Source organism: Rhizophagus irregularis, chromosome 25 (assembly GCF_026210795.1).
Source record: "Rhizophagus irregularis chromosome 25, complete sequence".
Classification (NCBI taxonomy): Eukaryota; Fungi; Glomeromycota; class Glomeromycetes; order Glomerales; family Glomeraceae; genus Rhizophagus; species Rhizophagus irregularis.
This window is the reverse complement of record NC_089453.1, coordinates 3003635-3027365: the sequence shown is the minus strand read 5'-3', so window position 1 is coordinate 3027365 and position 23731 is coordinate 3003635. Positions and strand designations below refer to the sequence as shown.

At 28.5% G+C, this 23731-nt stretch overlaps 6 protein-coding genes across 6 annotated transcripts; 1 reads left to right on the top strand and 5 right to left on the bottom strand.

Annotated features, from left to right (window-relative positions):
- Window positions 1–194: 194 nt before the first annotated feature.
- On the bottom strand, window positions 195–573 carry OCT59_017078 (uncharacterized protein; the record flags this gene model as incomplete). The annotated part of the gene is made up of 2 exons (XM_025325679.2): window positions 195–257; window positions 334–573. 2 exons carry the CDS (start codon window positions 571–573, stop codon window positions 195–197), a joined length of 303 nt encoding a protein of 100 aa, XP_025180078.2.
- Window positions 574–781: 208 nt separating this feature from the next.
- OCT59_017077 (uncharacterized protein) lies at window positions 782–1012 on the bottom strand (the record flags this gene model as incomplete). The annotated part of the gene is made up of 1 exon (XM_066146120.1): window positions 782–1012. One exon carries the CDS (start codon window positions 1010–1012, stop codon window positions 782–784), a length of 231 nt encoding a protein of 76 aa, XP_066003844.1.
- Window positions 1013–2360: 1348 nt separating this feature from the next.
- OCT59_017076 (uncharacterized protein) lies at window positions 2361–2564 on the bottom strand (the record flags this gene model as incomplete). The annotated part of the gene is made up of 1 exon (XM_066146119.1): window positions 2361–2564. The coding sequence occupies one exon, from the start codon at window positions 2562–2564 to the stop codon at window positions 2361–2363; it is 204 nt and encodes a 67-aa protein (XP_066003843.1).
- A 5549-nt stretch (window positions 2565–8113) lies between these two features.
- Window positions 8114–8468, bottom strand: OCT59_017075 (uncharacterized protein; the record flags this gene model as incomplete). The annotated part of the gene is made up of 2 exons (XM_025331927.2): window positions 8114–8262; window positions 8384–8468. 2 exons carry the CDS (start codon window positions 8466–8468, stop codon window positions 8114–8116), a joined length of 234 nt encoding a protein of 77 aa, XP_025180077.2.
- A 5785-nt stretch (window positions 8469–14253) lies between these two features.
- On the top strand, window positions 14254–14814 carry OCT59_017074 (uncharacterized protein; the record flags this gene model as incomplete). The annotated part of the gene is made up of 1 exon (XM_025310674.1): window positions 14254–14814. One exon carries the CDS (start codon window positions 14254–14256, stop codon window positions 14812–14814), a length of 561 nt encoding a protein of 186 aa, XP_025180075.1.
- A 5567-nt stretch (window positions 14815–20381) lies between these two features.
- OCT59_017073 (uncharacterized protein) lies at window positions 20382–20726 on the bottom strand (the record flags this gene model as incomplete). Its single annotated transcript, XM_025325677.1, has 1 exon — window positions 20382–20726. The coding sequence occupies one exon, from the start codon at window positions 20724–20726 to the stop codon at window positions 20382–20384; it is 345 nt and encodes a 114-aa protein (XP_025180074.1).
- Between the last annotated feature and the right edge of the window lie 3005 nt (window positions 20727–23731).

Sequence of the window (23731 nt, the reverse complement as noted above, 5' to 3'; positions counted from 1 at the left end):
AATAATATATCTTTTCAATAAGTTGTTAAAATATAAATAAACTTACTATAAATTTAAAATTTATATATTAACTGGTTAGTTAACCAATTAATCTTATTATAAATTAACCGATTAATTAATCGATTATTATTTGATTATGGTAGCTGGTTAATCGATTATTAATCGGTTGAAGTTTTTTCGGTCGGTTCCAACCTCTAACGTATTAAAAAAATACATATTTGACCATCTGAGCAGGTATTCTCACGTTGAAGTTGAATCTAGTTAATAAATAAATTATTACATCAAAAAACTTAAATTATAATAATAATGAAAAGTGGTTGACATTATAATTACCTCATGAACTAATGCTTTGACTATAGCATCATTAATATTAAAAAAAGATTTTATTGCATAACGCTTATGAGAATTCTTCCAATTAGCACGACAAACTTTTCCAAAACCACCAGAACCAATTTCTTGAATATTATAAAATTGGTTATACTCATAATACTTAATAAGTTTTTTAGAAATCGCTTCTTCAATCCATTTATTCCAATCATTTGAATTGCTAACAAGTTCAGCGTTATTAGACATTGTTGGGTACGAAAAAATTATTACTGCAGAATTTAAATTTATGCTTTTCGAAAATTGAAAAAAAAATAGAAATATTTTTTTTGTTCAACTATTTATGTTTAGCTATAAATAATTTTTTTTTTTGTCTAACTATTTATAAATATTTTTTTTTTTTTAAACTATTTATAAATATGGTATCACTGAACGCCAAAGGTAACTGTCGATCATTTTACTTCTTAGGTGAATGGTCCGCCTTCGAACAATTAATTATATGTTTTTCCATTATTGCAGTCTTTCCAGGTCGAAAAGTTTGGACACAAGCTGAACATGTTGCAGCATAATGTCCCTTATCTACTTCATCCCCTTGTTCAAAAAATCTCCAAATAGGTTTTTTTGTGCGTCCACCAGAATTGGTGGACTTTAATTTTTTTGAAGTTGAAGGTGCACTATTATCAGACATTTCTTAGAGAGTTGTAGTTATAAAACGAAGTTAACAAACACGAAGGAAAAAGAGATTATCAGTTATCACCGACTCACTGTATCACATAATCTGTCTAGTGATCAACTGATCAATTTATATTATAGAAAATTTGAAAAATCAGAAAATTGGGATTCGTTTTGGAAAATCAGGATATGTTTCAGATATCGGAAATGGTTTCGGGATTCGGTGAGAGTTTATGTTTCGGGTCAAGTTTTTATTCGTATATACCAAAACCTGAAACTTTCGGAAATGCTTCTGGAGGTTTCGATACCCATGTTTAGAGTACTGATAATAATACCCAGGTATTTGCAAATTAAGAGGTGAATTTATAAAATACCCATGTACTATTGTCAGTGCTCTACGGTATAAATAACTGAATAAAAGCTTTCAAAAATGAAAGAATAAATTTTCTTGTAAGAAATAAACGTCTAAAACCTTTAATATGGTGAACCTAATTTAAGTATTGGGATATTTTGTTAGATACTGATTACATGAGGGTTATATATAAGTTTGACCAGAATCAAACGCTGATTTGCCAGCATTAAGGAGAGGATATATCATACATATTCACTGTATATAAAGTCATTATATATAAGTTCTTTAGTTCATCTGTGACAAAGAAATGGTTTATAAGTTCGTGTATAATAAATTTAATATGGAAAGTCGAGTAAAATGGAGTCTTTAGTACGAACTTATCAGAATGCTGAGTGTATTAGTACAGTACGGTAATACAAATTAGTACAGTCGCTCAAAAATAATAATTTGATTTTTGTGTACTACTCAGACAGACCTTTAAAAATAAATTTTGATTTTTCGTACTAATAATTTTATATCATAACTTCAAGTGATTATAATTTAATTTTTTTAGGTCAGTAAAGTCTAAATTGTATATTGCAGACGATAATCTAATGTAAGAAATTATTGCCAAAAACATTTATTTTTTAAAAAAAAGAGCGAAGTAAGAGTATTTTCATAATAAAGTTTTTTCAAAATACTTCTAAAAAATTAATTAATTTCATTTTACACTCAAATGTCAAATCATTAATATAAATAGCTACATTACTGTAAATACTGTATCTAATATTATAAATATAATTTAATACATATTTATTTTATTTTTTTCTGTTAGCTAATTATTACCATATTAAATCCTAATTATAAATAAAAGACTACTGTAACCATCTTTAATATACTTAGTAATACTAAATTTTTCTATTTAAACAAACTCATTGTGTGACTGCTAGTCATTTATTAACTTTATTAATAATGATAGTCATAAAATATTTATTGTAAAAATATTCTTTATTCATAAATAAATTAAACTAAGCTAGTCTGGATCTAGAGACTCAATACCATCTATTTCATCATCCTCCTGATAATATATCATTTCCTGTAAAAGGACATCAGGAATACATCCATTACTGGTTAGATGTAACCACTTAATAATATGTTCTGCAGCCCTCATGCTAAAAACTTCAGTGATAAATGCTTTCAATTCATCATTACTTGTACTGCCAAGATGTGAGATCATTATCCCTGTCTGTAATAGTATCTTTTTATCAATGTACAGTAAAAGATATCAAAGACATAATGCAGTCTGATGTATTTCAGTACCCTCATCTTTTCTGGGCATTTGTATTATCCCCTTCCAGGATAATCTTTCATTTTTCTCTTCGTCCAGCTACCAGTGTAGATGCCAGTGCAAGCTTAGTGCATTCACAATGAACATAGTTATAAAGATAGATAGTATTTCCTCTTTACAAATTCTGCAAAAATAAAGTTTTGAGGATTAAACTCCTCTGGAATACAGTTAGGACTTTCATGAAAAATAATTTTGTACGTGAACCCCTTTAATATTCAGAAATCTATAATAAAAATTTAGTTGATTAATTAATTATTATTATTTATACAATCATTGCATCACTAATTACTTAGCCTTTTAAGTTGTTTAATTATACATTTCTAGTATTACTGCAAACCATTTCTGTTCCACTCTGATTCTACCTGTTTGAAAAAAAGTAAGGTTAATAGTGCACCATCTTTTTTATTTAGTGATAAGGAATAACAGTCTTTTACCAATGACAAAGTTTGGGTGCCCAGCCATACACCTAAAACTCAAGTGGTTATCAGTAACAGTGCGTGGTAATTTTTCTAAGTCAGGATGAGAGCCAACTAGGAATTAACCACTCTCTATAAAATAAAAAAATGCACCTTTTTTTCCAACTCAGCAAAACCTTGGCTTAACTTTTGTGCCTCCATCAAAAATTGCAGGACCAGGAAATATCAAGATCATCTCAATTTGAATTGGAATATGGCAACTATGGTGTTATGGTTCTGCTCCAAAAATTCTCTATACGACCAGTTTGTTCAAGATTCCAAGTACTGTACATGATGAGAGCTAAGTTGAAGTTGGCTTGAGACCTAAATGAAAATTACTATAGATTGCAAGTTTAGAACTTACTGTTATATCTAATATATGGTTCATGAATTCCGTGAACAAACATCATTTGACAGAAGTTGATTTCTTGAAAATTTTGAATAAGTTGAAGATGAAGATATTTAGAAATCAGTTTTTTTGGTTCTTTTTTATAAAAGTATAGGTTATTAAGCAATTATGTAAGCCTTTAAGCCTTTATATATCTTGTTTAATCATGTCCATGATTACAAATCAAATGATTAGTGCAAACTCAAACAATATGAAAGTTTGGATGGTAAGCTTTTAAAGCTTTTATAGTTTATATATATTGCCTAATTGTGTCTATAATTACAAATCAATGTTATTATTAGAAAAAAATTTAGAAAAATTTCCGAAAAATAAATAATGATCTATTGGCATTATTAAAAAATAAATCAGGAATTTTATTTATATAACACTAACAGGTTATTAAATTTTAACAAAGCAAACATGTGCTGGCAGTATTTTCTATTCTTTCTATTATTTTGTATTATTTATTTTAGTTATTGTTGAATTAAATATTCTCATTGGATAAAAAAACTCCTCTGTTTTATTTGCCAATAAATGTTTTCTAAAAAGAATTTTTAACTGATAGTAATTTATTACAAAATCCATTCACAATACCTGACTCATTATAATAGACCATTTGTAAACCTACCAACATGAGAAATTTGGCAAGATTATTCATTTCAAAAAAAAAAATGGAATTCAATTTCATATTATTAATAGAATAACTGATTTATTGTTGAAATCTGCCACAAATTCAGAAAAATTGAGTATCTCATTCAAAATAATGTAACCATTTTATAGAATTCCCTATAAATTGGCTTCTCAAGTAATTATTAAAAAGCAGTTTCATTAAGATTCTCAAGTTCTCATAAATTGCATAATAAAACTTATAATTTTTATCATTTTTTCTGTAAACTTTTCTCATTTCATATTTTTCCATTTATTGCACTGGAGATTCATGATGAATAGGATTTAAAAAACATGATGTGAGGTGTGACAATCACCACGAGCAATAACATATCATATTTAAAATTAAAAATTGGAATAAATTGGAAAAAGGCATAAGCATTTTTTGTTATTTTTTATTTTATTTTTTTGATTTTTTCTTTCTGGAATTTTACTAAACTGTTATTACATCATATAAATTACTGCTTTTTTTTATTAATTATGTATTATTCATCGTATTTATTAGTTTTCATTGATTAATATTACAAATCTTGTAAGTTTACTTATTAAATTATAGATTGTTTACAAGTTAATTTATCATCAACTTGCAATAAACGAAGATATTTAAATCACATGGCCTTTATTAGGTTGTAACATAGATTTTTTGCTAATTACTTGATAAATCCAATATTATTGAATTATCGCTGTTTTCAATTTAGTGCGACCCCCTAATTTTCATCATGTTATAGGAAATCGGGTTTTCAGATTTTTCACGTGATGATCAACATTAAAAGCCAATAAAATTATTGTTATGACGCGATCATACAGTGAGAAATTATTGATGGCCAATAAAATTAACTGTATCACGTGATTAATTTCGAACGAAAAAAAAAAAGAAAAAAAGTACAATTTTAAAAATTAATAACTATGTTTCCTGTGATTCAATTAAAATAATTTTTAATATTCTGAAAGAACAAACAAAGCTTGTCCTAATACTTTAAAATTATCCTAATCTGACATGACTATACATAGTTATAACCATTTAAATATACATAATACTAATTAAAGCATAAATTATGTGAAATATATAGTTTGTTCAATAAAACTTAAACCTATTAAAATATAAATGAAAAAAATACTTAATTAGCATTTGTTTAACTTTATATAATTAAATAAAAGTAATATTTTTATTCGAAAGTATAACTTTTAAGACAACTTTTTGCATAAAAAGAAAATCGAAGGAAATCTGTAAAACTTCATAATTTGAAACCCAACTCTTACCTGGTAAATATCATACTTATAACTTTGCAAGTGTATAGTTTGTCATAAAAAGTTTATGAAATCTTGGGAAATTTACAAGAAATGAATTTAACAAAAAACTTTTATTAGAAGCAATTGAAAAAAAATAGAGGAAATCGGGGAAATCAAATTAGATTTACATCTGGTTACACAATTAGGGGTCGCACTAAATTGAAAACGGCGATAATATATTTATTATAAATTCGAATGTCATGATTTTATTGAAATGACAAGTTCAAAATAAATCACATTTCATATACTTTACATTTTATAGTCCTAACTCTCCTTTAAACGTGAACTCTTGATATCTATAAAAAAAAGTATTGACCATACCCTGCATAAAAAAGTGGATCGTCTAATATCATGTGTCTGCGCCCTGGTGCTACAGTTTTTTAGGTTTTCATTTGGCTTATTAGGCTGCATAAATGATTGGCGTAGATACGAAATGAAACTAAAGTAAATGTAATAAAAAAAATATAATATAAAAATTTATTAAGCTATAATAATAATTTAATCGTGACAATGAATTCTTCTTATCATTGTCTTTTAGGAATCGTCATTGTTTTTTTAAAAAAAAATTATCAGACGAAATTTCTTTTTTTTAAAAACAATATTTTTCAGTTTTTTGGATTTTCCCACATGATGAAAAAAAAAAATCCTCTCAAAATTTTAGGCACCAGGATTTTACTAGGGAGAATCGAAAATTTCTAATAACAACAAAACAGGTATTTATTACGGTTTCTAATTAGTGTGATAGGTAAATTTTTTTAATAAATAAAAATCAGCTGCGGAATTATTATGAAAAGCGATCATGTGGACAGATCCAATTTAACAATCAAATTAACAAAGTAAATTTTTTTTTCAATTAGAAAAAAATAAAAATAAAAAATAAATTTTTTATTAATAAAAATAGAACTAATAACCATAATGTTGATATATAATTATGATTACAATTAATAAAACAAAAAATAATTAAATTTTCTTTTTTTTTAACGAAAAGTACGAAAGTAATATGATTTTTCAATATTAGTAAATACAACTGACATTACTACACTTTTGAGGATATTTTTTCATTTAATCTACAAAAGATTATTTCATAATAATAATATCACCTGGTTAAATTTTTAAATCTATAAACACATTCTTAGTTTACACATGTAAAGGAAATAGCATCATATATCGTACAAATTGGGTTCAAATAAGTGTATTTTCAATATACTATCAGAAAACATTTTTTAAATGAGTTAGTAAGTATTCATATTTTTAAATACTTATATTATTCATTTAATAAAATGATTTAATTTAAAATCCTTGTTGCTTTATTATATCTTTTCAAATTTTTTCGTTTCACTTATTCACTTATTCACTTTATACAAGTCACATCATTTGAATCAGCCATGATTAACAATTCTTCAGATACATTATGGATTTTTGTGTATATTTAATCAAAGAATTTAAGGCTTTAATTATTACCATATCTATTTATACTACAAGTTGGTATATTCAAGAATATTGTTTAACTAGTTTAATGGAATGTTTATTTTAAAAGAAGAAAAAGAACGATATAGAGTATTCAAACCTGAATTATTGAAAATTTTTTCATGAAATATATTTCTACATTTACGAAATAATTTTTTTTTCTTATATGAATAGAGTTATTACATACAGCTTAAATTCTAAAATAAAGAATAAATATATTTTAGTCATATCTTGATGATAGCCATTGTTTATATATTTTTTACATTAATACAATTATGTCTGTGTACTTTATTATCATATATACGCACTATATAGCATTATATCTTCATACGCTCATATACATTTTCAAATCCAATTAATTATAAAGATATCATTATCTTATTTTTTATTTAAATAAAAAGCTACATATTTAAGTCGATATTAAATGTAACCTCAAACAGAATGAGAAACGGAAAAGAAAAAATAGTAAAATCTATAATTAAAAGGAAAAAAGAAAACAACAAAAATAAAAAGAAAAAAAACCCAAAAATAAAACTAAAAAGAGAAGAAAAACTCTATAATTGAAAAGTTCTATTTGTCTATGGGAGTAAAAATCTATATTCCAGTTCACATCTTCAACTGCCCTTCAGAATTACCCTGATTAATAACCATAATTGCATAAGAAGTAAGAATTTCACCTGGCGCCAACGTTAAGACACCTATTTTAAAGAAAAAATGAATTGATACATGCCCTACAAAATTTACAAAATTTTTTAGTCACTATCACCTCATACCATATGAGGTTTACCACCCTGTTAATTATGCCTAAGCAGGGAACCCCAGGACACCCATGTGGCCATCATAGGATCTATGGTAAATGGACTCATATAGTATTCAATAACAATTACTAAGTAAGTGACATGGCATAGGAGATATGTGTCATTTCCAACGGGAACCTGGCCTTCCCTTCCATATGGATCAGCTTGGGGATCACCTATATGGCATCATTGTAGCTACGACTTCGTGCACCAAAGCAGATGGCTACTAGCCTGTAGCAAATGGTACGTACTACGAGCACATAAACCCCTATGTCAATTATGACAGTTCACCATCCGGAAGACTTTCAGTGAACCCTGCTGTGTTACACCTACACATACGTCCATCCGGCGAACTATTATAATTATACTTACCACTTAATGATATGACCTAGCCTTGTTTAGTGTTAGCTTGTCCCCTATCGAAGGAGCTCTAGTAGTAGAAGAGGGATCCGCAGGAGAATGAGAAGAAACGGAACCAGAAGCTAGAGCGTGAATAAAGGTGTTTTTCGGAGCGCGATGCGTAACTAAAGGAAGAATGATAACAGTAATAAAATTGCAGTATCGTAAATACAGTAGGTACCAAATTTGGCAAGAACCACAAAACGTCTAAACTGACGGGAGTATTTAGAATGGTTTTTCACTTACAAACAAGTTTATGAAACTCATTACCCATATGTTGTCCAAAGACAGTAAATACAGTTCTTGATGTTGATTTATCTTTTTTTTCCATCTTAGTATTTACTTGCGCGTGAAAAAAATTACTTGTGCGTGAAAAAAAGGTATTTATTTGCGCGTGAAAAAAAAGGTATTTACTTACGCGTGAAAAAAAGGTATTTACTTGCGCGTGAAAAAAAAGGTATTTATTGTATTTATTTGCGCGTGAAAAAAAAGGTATTTACTTGCGCGTGAAAAAAAGTATTTATTTGCGCGTGAAACAAAAGGTATTTCTCTTGCGCGTGAAAAAAAGATATTTACTTACGCGTGAAAAAAAGGTATTCACTTGCGCGTAAAAAAAAAGGTATTTATTTGCGTGTGAAAAAAAGGTATTTGTTAGATATCTATTTGAAAAGAAAGTATTTATAAAAAAAGTATGAAAGAGATGGAGGAGAGACATGTATTAAAAAAAAAGAAAAGAACTGTATAAATATTATTTTTTTTTGTTGTACAATGATCATAGAAAAAGTATAAATGATATCAATATCTGCAATCAATTAAATCAATTACTCAACAATATCAATACGTATGGTTATATTGTAGCTTTTAATTACCTAATCATGACGTATTTACCTTTATATACATCTTTTTATTCATATGAGTTTATAAGTTCGTGTATAATAAATTTAATATGGAAAGTCAAGTAAAACGGAGTCTTTAGTACGAACTTATCGGAATGCTGAGTGTATTAGTACAGTACAGTACGGTAATACAAATTAGTACGGTCGCTCAAAAATAATAATAATAATAATAATAATTTGATTTTTCGTACTAATAATTTTATATCATGACATCAAGTGATTATAATTTAATTTTTTTAGGTCAGTAAAGTCTAAATTGTATATTGCAGACGATAATCTAATGTAAGAAATTATTGCCAAAAATATTTATTCTTAAAAAAAGAGCGAAGTAAGATTTATTTATTTATTTATTTTGCAGAAAGGGAACGTTCGGTTTATATCCAATATATCCAATATCAACTAATATTCAAAGTTTCGTGGAATTTAGGATCTCCAATACTTGTAGTAACAAATTAAAGTTATAATTTACACGAAATAATTTGAGTTAATGAAAATCTTCAGAGGACAAGAAACAAGATAACGTATGAATGCATCACATATGATTTGGACTCTTCGAAGATTCACGCTTCAAAAAGCATGATTATTTTATTTACCTTACAAGATATTGAATTAATATATAAATGCTTATGCAAACAGAAATGAAGACATTGACTTTAGATTGAACCAATATTATATTTAAAAAATATGTATTAATATAAAATGTGGAAGTTTGGTCTTTTTTTTTTTTAAAAGAAAAAAATTATTTTCGTAGTTAATTATAACTTATCATACATATTATTTATAAATTTTTTCTCTTTCAGGGAAAAAAACCCCAACTCCCCATGAAATAAACGGGTTATTACGGGTATCACCAGGGAGCGTTAAATAAACACGTGATTAACCTTTTTATTAAAATTTCGGTACTTATTAAAAATAGTTAATCATTTGCGACTTGAAAAAACTCTTTCCCACAAAATTCAGGAATAAATTTTTTGACAACGTCGTGCGTTAATTTTTTTAAATTTTACAAAAACGTTTGTCTCCGTCTAGTCTCGTTAGAGTTTTCCCACCTTACCACACTTTCACACTCACTTTATTATTACCTTATTATTTACTTTTCTCGAGTCACTTGTCCATTTTCCTTGCCCTGTTGTCCTGCGTGTTAAAAGTTGGAACAAATTTTTTTTTACCGGTCTTTTTATGAAGTACCACTCTTCCTCTGACATAAACTCACAAAGCCTTCTCAAGCTCGGCCTATGGACTCTTCACCCGACTCTACTACCCCTCCGCCTGTTTCACAGGCTATTTTACGTCTTTACAAACCTATTACAAAATTTTTTAACATTTCCATGAGAATTTCCAAGCTTTCGCCCTACCTGTCATGTGACACTCGTGGCAGTGGAACTTTGTACAATACTAGAAAAGGACGATATTACCTTCTTCGGCTGTCTGAAAAAGCCGATCTTCCTCTTACGGAAATTGACAAATACCTGATTTACACCAATGATATTGAATTATCAAAAAATCATCGTCATACATTTCGATCTACATCTAACAAACCAAATTTAAATTACATTTTAGGAATCTACCTCACATTTGTCTTTTCTTTAAATAGACAATTTCACAAGGATGCTGTGAACAAATACTTTAACCGTTTACGCCATTTATTAAAAGAAAAACTCCTAGCACTACGATATCGATTAGAATCGACTGATAATAACGATAGAAAAACTAAAACATTTATCCGGTTCAGCTGCGGCCCCCACGTGATCTACCTGGGTTTTTATTTCCCTTGCGGCACGCTATATTTTGCACCTGGTGAGAATGTGGGCTCACTATGTATCCACCCCCCTGCCTTCGTACAATCAAATAATCGTTGGCGTTGCGGAGCTCATCCCAAACAGATCCGACAGGTCTCGCATACTACTACCCGTCATCCAGTAGAGCCTAGGTTCTACGCTGAACAGTTTAACCGTACGGTAAACCGACATCACAAGAATAAAAAGAACCACAAAGAAATTCATTCTAATCGCCTCGGCCTTAGCTATGTCGTTCAATTTAAACGATTTCGCTCAGTTGATTTAAATTTACCTAGCATTGATAACAAAACGGTTCAACCATATTACAAACAATACCGCACGTTACGTTTCGATGCGGTTCGTTCACCTCAACAGCAGGCACGATGGAATAGATTAATTACGTCTACACTCAGACGTAACCACTCCAACCAGACTATCCTACCTCGTTTACTTCCTAACTCCCCTGGACAGATGGTTTTTAAAACCATCCACCATCTCCCGGATCGTTACATAGGACGTGCACCTACACAACTTTCTGACGCTTTCAAAAATTCGCCTAACGGTCTTAGGCACTATAATCAAATACGCGCATGTCAAAGGATCAAAAATTGGATCCGTCGCACTAAAAAACGCAACCGTCTCAAGAAACAATTACCTCCTCTACCTGCTGGTTTTGTTGGAGACCAGCGTACATATTATTACGATACGTATAATATTAACCTGTTTGATTATAATATTAGACGACACTATAATGTCAGTTCGATCCCCCAATACAATTACGGTTATTCCAAAGCGGTTGAGCTATACCGCCAACATCATGCCAAATTCGTCATGATGAATTGTATACAATCACCTCCTAACGTTTCTTACCACATCAAAAAGAAGGATCAACAAATCTTTAATGATTCGAACCTCTATTTCCGGCGTACACCTCCCCCGGACAATGATTCGTACACTACCATGAGCGACATTACTTACTTCTCGGCTAGTGAAGGACCTTCCGTTGTGGAATTCCCGCCTACGCCGTCACATGATTAACTCACTTGATTGAGTACAACAACACCGGACCTTCAAATAATGCACCATTCCACACCTGACAGTATTTACGTGTGGTGTCTTTATGACAAAAGAAAAATACGGATTCCAGTGATATACTTGAACTTACCTTTTGTTACGTTTTGTTCCTTTCCCTTGTATTTTTAGTTTTTCCTTTTTTTTATTTTCTCGTTCTTTTTTTACTGGTTTTGAAAAATTGATAGTCCGTTTTAGACTCCAGGTTATGCTTGATTGTTCTATAGAATAATGGGCAAGACGACCCCTTCAGGCTTCTCCTGAGAGGTTGGGTAAATCACTAGCTTAGAATTTATTGATCTTTTAGACCATGTTTATTCCTATTTAGCGTTCGACCCCAGTCGAGTCTATATCTTAAAAATAAAATAAAATAAAAATAAAAAAGTTAATCATTTGCAGTATGAAAGTGACACAGATAAGCTTTTGTGTTCAATTGGTCAGTTGAACTATGCCGCTTCATAGTTCTTGACTATATTAGTTATTCAATAGACTCCCAATTTGTCAAGTCAATAGTAGATTATATATCGCTATCCTTTCTTCTTCAAAAATTTTTTATCGCCTTCCTGCGGATTTAGAAATTAAAAATTTTTTCTTCGATTAAAATAGTTAATGTTAGCAAAACTTGAAGATGAATGTTTATTTTATTTATTACTTATTTCAATTTATTCAATATATATTATCTTTTATTTATTCGATTATATAATTTATTAATTAGAGTCTCTATTTTTATATTCATTCGTGGATTATAATATAGTTAGCTTAGTTGATCTACTGTACTAACCTTCTATATTTAAAATGTATTTAAATTTCTTAATCAAAAGAAAAAATTAAAAATCCATAAAGTACGTAATAAAAAATCTTTGCGCAAAAGAAGAAAAAAATGTTTCTTTAATTTACATGTTTAAAAAAAATATGATTATTTAAAATCTAAAATTAAAAGTTTGTATTTTGACGGTTTAACTTCAAAATTTTTTTTTCAATCATAAATTATGTACAGGGATATATTATACCTTCTAAACCATTTATTTATAATGCTTTTCAATACTTTTTAATCGCCTTTATGTTGCAAAATTTCTTATTGTATTTGATAATTTATATGATAAAATGTATAACTAATGATACGACGTGTTAGTCGTGTTACGGGTGGGACGCATTTATTTCACCGAAAATCATCTAATCGACAATCAACTTACCGAATACCGACAGTCATTTCACCGACGGAGTCATTTCACCTACAGTTGTTTACTTTCACCGACAGGATTATTTCTCTGTAATAAAAATACAAAAAAAAATAGATCATTATAAATAAGTTTTATTGTAAAATGTTATTTATTTAGCTGTTTTCTATACTTAACATATAATTTCATAATATTTAATGCTTTGCTTATAATCAAAATACTTATATATACTGTATTATAGAAATTCTATAAATGAAAACAAATAAAAACTTATGCTTAATGCTTTTAATACATAAAATGAATAAATTATATAAATTAATTAAAATGAAATATTGTGAGCTATTCCTCGAAGAAAGCCCAATAATGGTCTTCTTTATTAGAGAATTTTGTCATCTCACTTTATTTATATGAGTGGTAAAAAACGATTCATATTAATAAAATTCTGCTATGTTATTTTCACAATAAAAAACTATTATCGACCATTTTCAAAATGGTGTACGCAGTTTATTTGTGATTGTATATTCGAATACCAACATTCGCCCAGTTTTCATCCGTTTTTTGTCCATATTTCGTCCAGTTTTCGTCCAGTTTTCGGTTTTCTTCTTTTTTTATTCAAATTTAACTGCGTACATCATTTTGAAAACGGTGATAAATATTAAATTAATAAATTATGGATTATCAAATTTACAGTAAAAAAATTGAAATTCGGTGAAATGATTTTCGGTGAAATAACCCAAAATCGAAATGAAAATGATTTAACCCAAAATGATTTTCAGTGAAATAACCCAAAATCGAAATGATTTCATGAAAATGATTTAACCCACATGAAAAGATTTAACCCAAAATGATTTTCGGTACGAAATAATTTAACCGAATTTCTATATTAAGCATACGTTGTCGTGTCATCGTTAACATTATCACGTTACTTTTCGATTTTCTGTAGGTATAAAATGAGGTGCGTTGGATGCGATTTTTGTTTTCGTCGTTTTTGATTCCAGATAAAAAAAAAAATTAAATAAACTCTTTAATTATTAAATATCAAAAAAAAAATTCCAAATAACTTTTTAATTCAAAAATTCAACTCTAAATCTTTATATTTATTTTATTTATTTATTTATTTTTTTTTTAAAAAAAAAATTTTCAAAAATTAGTATCCAATATAATTCAAACACCCTCATTTACCACATCCTAATATGAATCCAGGTCAACCTTCTAACTCGGAGAACCTTCCGCCTTCATTTACCAATATCTATCCTAATCCTCAATATAACAACGTCCTTACCATTTCTCCGCTACAGAAGAATGCAAACGTTTGTCACGTGACTACCGCGGTTCAGGATATTCATCCTCAGCACGTAACTCAAACGTTACAAACTACACTTTCAACTGCACCTTTTCATCCTACTACCTTTTTCTATAGTCCTCCAAACGAATTTTGTCATTATTATATTAATTGCAAAGAAATCTGTTACGATACTGTTGCTTATTTATTAAACAAATCATTAAAAGAAAATAACGTTAAATCTAACGAAAATGAATGTATTTTCTACTATCAACAACTACATGACGCCAGGTTTTATCAGGTATCATGTGAAATCGTTTCTCCTTTATTGATTAATAATTGTTTGAATAAAAATTTTCTTGGTTTTGAGTTTCAACAGAATGTGGATGAGAAATTAGCGTTCACTTTTGAACAAAAAGAAAATCTCGAAGGTTGGTTGAAACAATATTTAAGTCAATACTTATTAAAATAAAATAGGAAATTTGTTAGTAGATTATTGTGGTTTCTTTCTATCTTTATTTTATTTATTATATTTTTAAACAAATCATTGGTTTATGTTATAAATATATTTAATAAAACTCTGTTCCATCAGTTTACTTTGTGCCATAGTATTGAATCGTCAGTAACAAAGCATAATAAATAAGAGAACAAAGATTACCATTTGTATTATTTATATCTCAGCACATTAATAGTTCGCGTAATCGTGGAGTTAAATCATTGTTTATTTTTTCTATCGTCTCCTAAATCGCAACAAGCATTCGATACTAAATATTCAAAAAAAAAATCGGGCATTATCTAGATTAAGAAATCATTTCTAAATAAACTTTATTAGCATTAAACGTTTAATTTCACCAATACATTTTTATAATAAGTCTATAATTTTGTTCTAAAATTCATTATAAACCAATATACGATGTCAAACACGCATATAATAAAAACAAGTTCACTTCCAAAAAAATATAAAAAAAATATACAGTATGTAAAGGAATAAAATTAATAAGATTTTTTTTTCAAAATTTTATTAATTAAATATTGGTATGATATAATAATCTATCATATGTTTAAGGAAATTCATCAAAATAGTTAAGAAAAATGATAATCCAACGGTGAAAATCCTCAGCCGCAGTTTTACCTTTTTTTTTATTCCAGCTTTTCTAATAATACAAATCCTTTTACTTTGCTATATTCCAAGGAATTTCATGGAATTTATAAAAATTTCATGAGAGATTTGTCCGAAATTTTTTATCACTTACCAAGTTTATCAATTTATGATTTATAATGTAATTATTAAATTATCATTTATCGGTTGGCTTTTTATAATATATCTGTTAATACTGTAGGTACAGTAATTGAAAAATTTTTGATACTTTTTTACATTGGTCTTCATGATTTTAGAAAAACATCGTTTTAGAGACATTTTTTGTTTATAGTTTTTACTCAAATAGTAAGGTTAAACATAAACATTATTATTGACTTTATGAAATTGGAAATTTTATTTATTCTAAGCAAGATTTCTCACTCTTTTTTTTTTTGGTATTTGATCAAAGTATGGCTGACCTTAATGTAACGTTACTATTTTAATTTTTGGCGTCTGTCTGTAACACAGTATTCGTTTGAATGAATATCGAAAACGGCATACTTTGAATGAAAAACTATTCTTAAAAAGAAATATATAAAAGATGTAATATATCACCAACTTCCTTAAATAATCCGTTATTGTTTGAAAAAATAATAAATATAGCAGTAACAAAGATGAAAATCGATTTAATAATTCAGCTAAAACAATTAAATTGCTTTTAATAATTATTCAGTTAAAATTTTAGAGTATATAGTATTTAATTAAGGTACGATATTATTTGAAAGGTAAAGGTATGGTCAATTATTTATGGGTACGATCAATTATGTATAGGTACGATTTAAAATCATAACATAGCGAATAATTAATGGCGATCATTTATTTTACGTTTTGATCACATTTTCACAATAATTTATCATCAAATTTTTTTATATATAATGAGTTTGTTGATCGAAAAAGTTTTTTCTTTCTCCACTTTATTAATTTTTCTTCACTATTATTATTATTATAAAAATATATATATAATTATGTCTACTTTTATCTGAAGATATTGTTGATTTAGAAGAATTTGATGAACCGTTAGAATATGATCCTTTTGTAAGTAAAAAAGTAAAAAAAAAATGTGAAATGAAATTTATTTTCCAAAAATTTATGATTTAAAAAAAAATTTCAAGTAAATAAAATAAATTAACAATAGATTACATGTACAGTACATGTATATTACGATTTGTTTAAGTTTATACTGTATAACTAAAGTTGCAGGTGCGTTTTTTAAATAAATAGGATGGTACCGTACTTACAACATTGATAGTATTAATATATATACAAACAGTGTTGTGGGAAATATAACCGTTTAGGTAATACCTAAATTTTATTGTCGATCGTTAAGCTACGAGTTCGAGTTAAATTTCTTTGTCAAATGTAACTGACGTTAGTATTTATTGTTATAAATAATTATATTAATTGTATGCGGCTGTATTAAGTTTAAGTATCTAGAAATCATAAACGTTCTTGACCATTTGATCTATTTCATTTAGCTAAAGTAATTATAAAATTAGAAATAATTGAAATAAAGTTAATTTCATTAAATAAATATCTATTTTTCACAAAATTTTTAAATACAATGTTAAAAAAAAATTAATAAATTAATGTTATTCGTACTTTATTCATTTAACTAGAGTGATAATCGGACGAGTATATAATATTTGTATAGTACAATTTTGTAAGTTAGTATGTTTGTGGAATTTTTACTTTGTATGTATGATTTTTTATGGTACATATATACTTATCACAATATATAATAATAGGTATGTATTAATAGTATGATTTAAATTTTTTTATTACGTACAAACGAGTGAAACAACACATAATTATGTTTATTTAAATTTTTATTTTCATATTTTAAAGAAGGAGCGAGCGCCATCAAAAAGGTGTATGACGAGGCTGGTAGGCTGATAAAAAAGTATGATTTATATACGTATGTATGATTTTTTTTTTCACTACATACGTACAATTTTTCTATATTTAACAATCAAAGTAGTACGTACGATTTAAAATCATACGTACTAACAAAAATTGTACTATTTTACAAAATCCATACTATACTAAGATCGGATACACCCGGGTAATCGATAAATAAAATTAGTACTGATCTTCTGATTTACATGGTCATATGACCTTTCCAAAACTGCTGCAAATTTTCCAAGAAATTCCCCTTACTAAAATTTGTCAAAATTTTTCTGCGATACGACGATACTGCGCAAAGTTTTAGTAAAATTTGTAAAATTTGAAAATTTGTTCATTTTCAAAAAATGTAAATACTACTACTGTCAATAACTTTAATGATATTAATAATGTTAACTCAAATAAAAATAATGAATCAAATAATTCTTACATTAATACATTTTGTAAAAAATAAATAATAAAAAAAGTCACATTGAATATCATATATAACCCTATAACCCTATAATATTTTTTATCAAAAAAAAATAAATAAAGATAAACAAATAAAAAGCACATTTCTTTATACATAAAAAGTAAATTGCTTAGCCTAATAAATATTGACTTAAATATTTCTTTAAATGACATTCAAGATATTCTTTTTGACCAAAAGTTAATACTATATGTTCTTGTTCCATATTTTGTTGAAATTCAATCCCAAGAAAATTTTTATTCAAACAATTATTGACCAAGAGGGGAGAAACAATTTCGTATGATACTTGATAAAGTTGGTTATTATATTGTTGCTGATAATAGAAAATACCTTCATTTTCATTAGATTGAACGTTACGTTCTTTTTATATAGTTATTGGGTAAGAAGTATTCAATATGAAGATTTATGACCGTCGATGTTAAATGATTGGCCGTTATTGTGCCACGTAGTGGCACAATGGCCAATCATATAATGTTGATGGTCAAAATGGTAATATTGAATACTTCTTACCTAATAATGATTTTATTGTGGCAGACCACCAAGATCATGTTTTAAAAGTTTATTTAAACTTTCTTTTAAATTTCAATTTTTACGCGTCTTTTTCTTTACGCGTTTAAAAGTTTATTTAAACTTTCTTTTAAATCCACTCATTTGTACACATTTTTTCTTTACGCGTTTTTTCTTTTACACATTCTTTTTTATATACACTTTTTAAATACCCTACTTTTTCTTTACACATTTTTTTCTTTCAACCTATTCTATTATTTATTTTAATAATGAAGGAAAAAACTAACAAAAATAAAATAAATAATGATAAAGTATGTTGTTATTATTACCAAAATATTGTTATATTAATTTGCTAATACAATATTTTCTATTCAAGTTTTATTTACCTACAGAAGACGAAATAAATTTTTTCAAAAAGAAGTCAAGAGTAGTAAATACAGATAAATCCACAGCAAATTGGGTTCACCAATTTGAAAACTTTCGTGAAAAAGCTGGATTTACTGGTAAAAGCATAGATATTACTGATAGAAAGGAATTAGAAAGTCAAATCTGTAGTTTCGTAACAGTTATGAAGACTAATTCTGGTGAAGAATACAAGGCTAGATCTATCCTCAGTGCTATACATGCATTAAACCGACATTTAAATGATTTATCATCACTATCTCCAATGGATTTTACTTCAAGAAAACAATTTCCAATATTATATGATGTATTAGATGGCAAAATGAAACATGTAGCAGAACAAGGAAAGGCCAATGTTCAAGGAGCTGATGGTCTTTCTGTTGAAGAATGTAAAAAAATACTGTATTCACCAGTATTAAACATTGACACACCCACTGGATTGTTAAAAAAAGTCTTTTTTTTAAATGCATTATTCTTAGCTCTTAGAGGTGGTGAGCACTATTCATTACAATATTCTCATTTTAAGTTTAGAGCTGATGGTCAGGGTTTTGATGTAAATATTCCTCGAAGTAAAACAAATCAAAGGGGTATTAATGGCTCATTAAATGATGAAAAATTAAGAATTCCATATCATCCAATGACAATGGAAACTTATAACAAATATTTTTCTAAAAGACCAGGTAATGCCGATAAAGAATTCTATTTAAGAGAATATGTGTCTGAAGATGGTGAGTTCAATGTACTTTATCATTTTATGCTATTTTTTTCAGTAATATGACATTTATTAGTTAACTTATTTATTTATTTATAGATTATATTATTTATAATCGTTGGTTTCAAAAGTTTCATGTTGGTGAAAAGCGATTAAAAAATTTTTTACATGAAATTGTAATAGAATGTGGTATTGATATTGGCAATCGAAAGATCAGCAACCATAGCGCCCGAAAAAGTTTAGTAGGAATATTGAAAGAACTTGGTACTAGTGACAATGAAGTTATGGCAATTACCCGGCATAAATCAAATTCAGGATTTACTAGCTATGAAAGAACTAAAGAAAAAATGCAGAATGTTAGTTTAAACAACTTAATGAACGTTCTTATAGATAATGATCAAATGGAAGGCTCAGGTGAGTTTTAATTTTAATTTTTAAATTGATTTTCAATATACTAATTATACAATATGGAATTTTAGATGTTTTAGAACCTTTGCCACATTTTTCAATGCCAGATAAGCAAGCATTAACACCAATTGAACTTAAATCAACTTTTACTAGTGCACGCGAAATTTTTAAAGGTAATTTATTAATAGTTTGTTTTATTTTATTTTATTTTATTGATTTCTATTAATAAAATTAGCTGAAATCAATCAAGAAAGCCGAATTCCATTTTCTAACAAATCCAACAAATTGACAATAAATGAAACTGAAACTTTACAGGATATTTTTAAAGGAAACGGATCAATTTTCAATAATTGTACATTTGTATTCAATAGATAATACTAATATAGTTTAAGTAACAGTTTTTCAAATTGCTGTACAGTATTAAGCTAAACTAATGTAAATGATATTTGGTAAATGACGTAATGCGTTAGCAATATTGAGCGGAAATTAAATAACATGATCCTATAGGGATGCCCAATAAAATGATTTATTTAATAAGTATGCAACGATATCGTTTGAGATTTCCTTACAAATAACATGATAATGATAATAATCATTTGGTGGTCGAAAGAAAAAATCAGTAGGATGAACGGGTTGAGTTCTAAGATTTGCGGAAGAATCGGGTTGTACATATGTGTTGGTAACTGTTGGTTGAGGCTGAGAGTCAGGAGGCTGCATCTCGCTCAGAGCAATTGAACTTTCTTGCCTTTCATGAAATGAAACAGGAGTGTCTTGTGGATTGAAAGCAGTAGAAATAAGAAGGTTTTGGTTGCTTTCTGAATCAGAAAACTGACCTTGTGAATTCATATTTAAAAATGCTTGACTTCTGCTCTGTATAAAACGATTTTAAAAAATTTTTTTATTAAGTTGTTTTGTAAGTAAGAAAAAAAAAAATTAATATTCCTCAAAAAAAAATTTACCAGATTATATATCTATTTACTGATTTACTATGTATTTACCCGTTCAGGTATTGCAAATCATGGTCCTTTTTTGACTATTTGGGCTAATCCCAAATCGGTTTGATCGACACGTATTTATCTATTTTAATATTTTTTTCCACAACAAAAGGGGATCAGTGGCCAGATTTTCCAGAACTTCATCGCGAGTGGTGTAAATTTGCGTAGTTTTCACACGTGTATTATTTTGTAGATCTACGCTTGAACTAAATTTTACTTTAAAATCTGCTTCCCAGAAATTAGATGACAAACATAAAATTGATATATCATTAAAAAAATCCTTTATTTTTGTCTCTTTTTCAACTGGTAAACCTTCCCAATCTTTTAAAGTTACAGAGTTGTAACTTATTCGTACATGTTATAGGCATTTTTAGTAACAAACTGGAACGATTATCTTATTTATTTATTTTATTTCAAAGAGAGGAGTAACCAGAGAAAAATACATGATAGGAATAAACAACTACAAGTAGTGAAATATCAATCTATCAGAGGTGCGATGGTCATGCATCCCTTCATCACGAAGATGAAAAGACCTCACCCTCCGAGGAGAACTACTCTAACAGTAAAACTACGCTACTGATAAAGAAAAGAGGCCAATAAAATAAGTAAATCTAAAAAAAAAAACAAAAGAAAATAATATGTACAGTGGCCTGCCAAAAATGACCGACCACTTGCGATTTTGCGATAATTTTGCCGATCATTACCAATTTTGTTTTTTGTTTATTTACGTAACGGACTAATAAAATTGCGCCAAATTTTTTTTCCCACCTCTCCCAAAACATTTTCTTCAAAATGTAATTATTGTCAATTTTCAAAAAGCTACTTCCTAAATAAATATGACTGACAAACGCAAAGAGCTCTCTATTTTTGAACGTGGTGAGGTTGTTGGTGCTTGGAAGTGTGGAATTAGCGAACGAGCTATTGTTGAGAAATTAAACCACCCCAAAACGACTATTCATGACGTTATTGAAGCTTACAAAAAAGATGGACTGGAGATGCCTCCACCTCGGGTAGGTAGGCCACCTATACTAACAGAAAGAAATGGGCGTTGTTTATTAAGAACTCTTAAGAAGGATAGACAAGCAAATATTAAAGAACTACATGATAATTTTACACAAACTGCCGATGTAAAAGTAAGTGTAAGGACTGTTCAACGTTATCTTCATGAACAGGGATTTTTTGGGCGAGCTGGAGTCAGAAAACCTTTTGTAACTGAGGCTAATAGAAAGAAACGATTTTCCTGGGCTAAAGAGAGAAAGGATTGGGGGGAAGAGTGGAAAAACATAATTTGGAGCGATGAGTCAAAGTTTGAACTTTTCAAAGGAAGTGGTAGAAGGTGGGTTTGGCGAAGTCCTCACGAAAAATATGATGTAGGGTGCCTTATTCCAACTTTTAAGTCAGGACAAGATGGTATAATGGTGTGGGGATGTTTTACGTATAATGGGCTTGGCCCTTTAGTTAGGTTAGAAGGAAGAATTAATGCTGCAGCGTATATAGATGTTTTGGACGATCATTTACTTGGGTTCATAGATGATTTAGGTGACGAAGAAGAGTATCTTTTTCAGGAGGATAATGCTCCAATCCATACAGCAAGGGTTACTACGGAATGGAAAAGGGATAATGATATTGAAACTCTACCGTGGCCTGCACAGAGCCCGGATATGAACCCCATTGAAAATTTATGGGACGAGTTGGAAAGACAAGTCCGGGCGCGCAAACCACTACCAAAAAATCGGGAGGAACTTTGGTCTGTACTTCAGGAGGAGTGGGGTAAAATCAGAATTCATAAACTCCAAAATCTTGTTAATAGTATGCCTAACCGAATTAAGGCTGTATTAAAGAGCAAGGGTAACCCCACAAAATATTAATAAATGAGCCTTAAACTTTCAAATTTTGCCTTTCGAATAAATCAATTTTTTTATAAAATTCACTTAATAGTTTTTGAGAAAATTAAGTTTAAATTTTCGTAACGATTTTATAAATTTTTTATACCTCGCAAGTGGTCGGTCACTTTTGGCAGGGCACTGTATGTGATATCAGTAATCGCTATAAACTGTTAAGATCCCCAGTGGGTTTAAATTAGAAATAAAATATTATTGAACATATAAGAATGAAATTGCGATAGATCGTTATCAAGCGTTGATAGCCATGGAAGGTTATGTAAAAAGTTGGATGAAGTAAGGTATATCCATAATGTATTTGAGTCGATATTTCTTCTTGAGTCATTAAATGGACAATGATATCCTTGATTTGTATTAAGATCTCTAAAATCTGAGCGTCTCAATTGTCGTTGTTTTTGTCCTGGGTCATTATTGTGTGTATGATCTCGACGGTAGTTGATAAAATGTGATTTAGTGAGTTCGTTCCTTTGTTTAAATAGTTTCCATGATTGAGATCTTTGTTTCCATACAGATTCGTAAATGTCTTTATGTAGTGGAACGATTATCTTCGAAACCCCCTAAATTCATCTAATTATAAACTAATCAGTCACGTGACTTATAATAAAAATTTGTTATTAATAAAAAATAAAACCCGGGTCCCCGGGTCAATTTTAAATTTTAATGTTACGTGAACCGAAAATATTAGTTTGCGTGGCCTAATTACAGGACGATTACAGGACAATTACAGGACAACACTGTCCGATTTTTATCCGGTAATCATCCTGTAATCTAATAATTTTTTTATCAGATGATTTATAGGGGGGTAGCGCAATAATCTACTATATAACGTCTAAAATACTAAACATTCAGAGAAATGTAACCAAAGAAAAATATTTATTTGAAAGTCTCAAATTTCGATCAAAATACTTTCCCCAAAAAGCTTAATTGCTTTATATGTATAAAAGGTATTACTAGT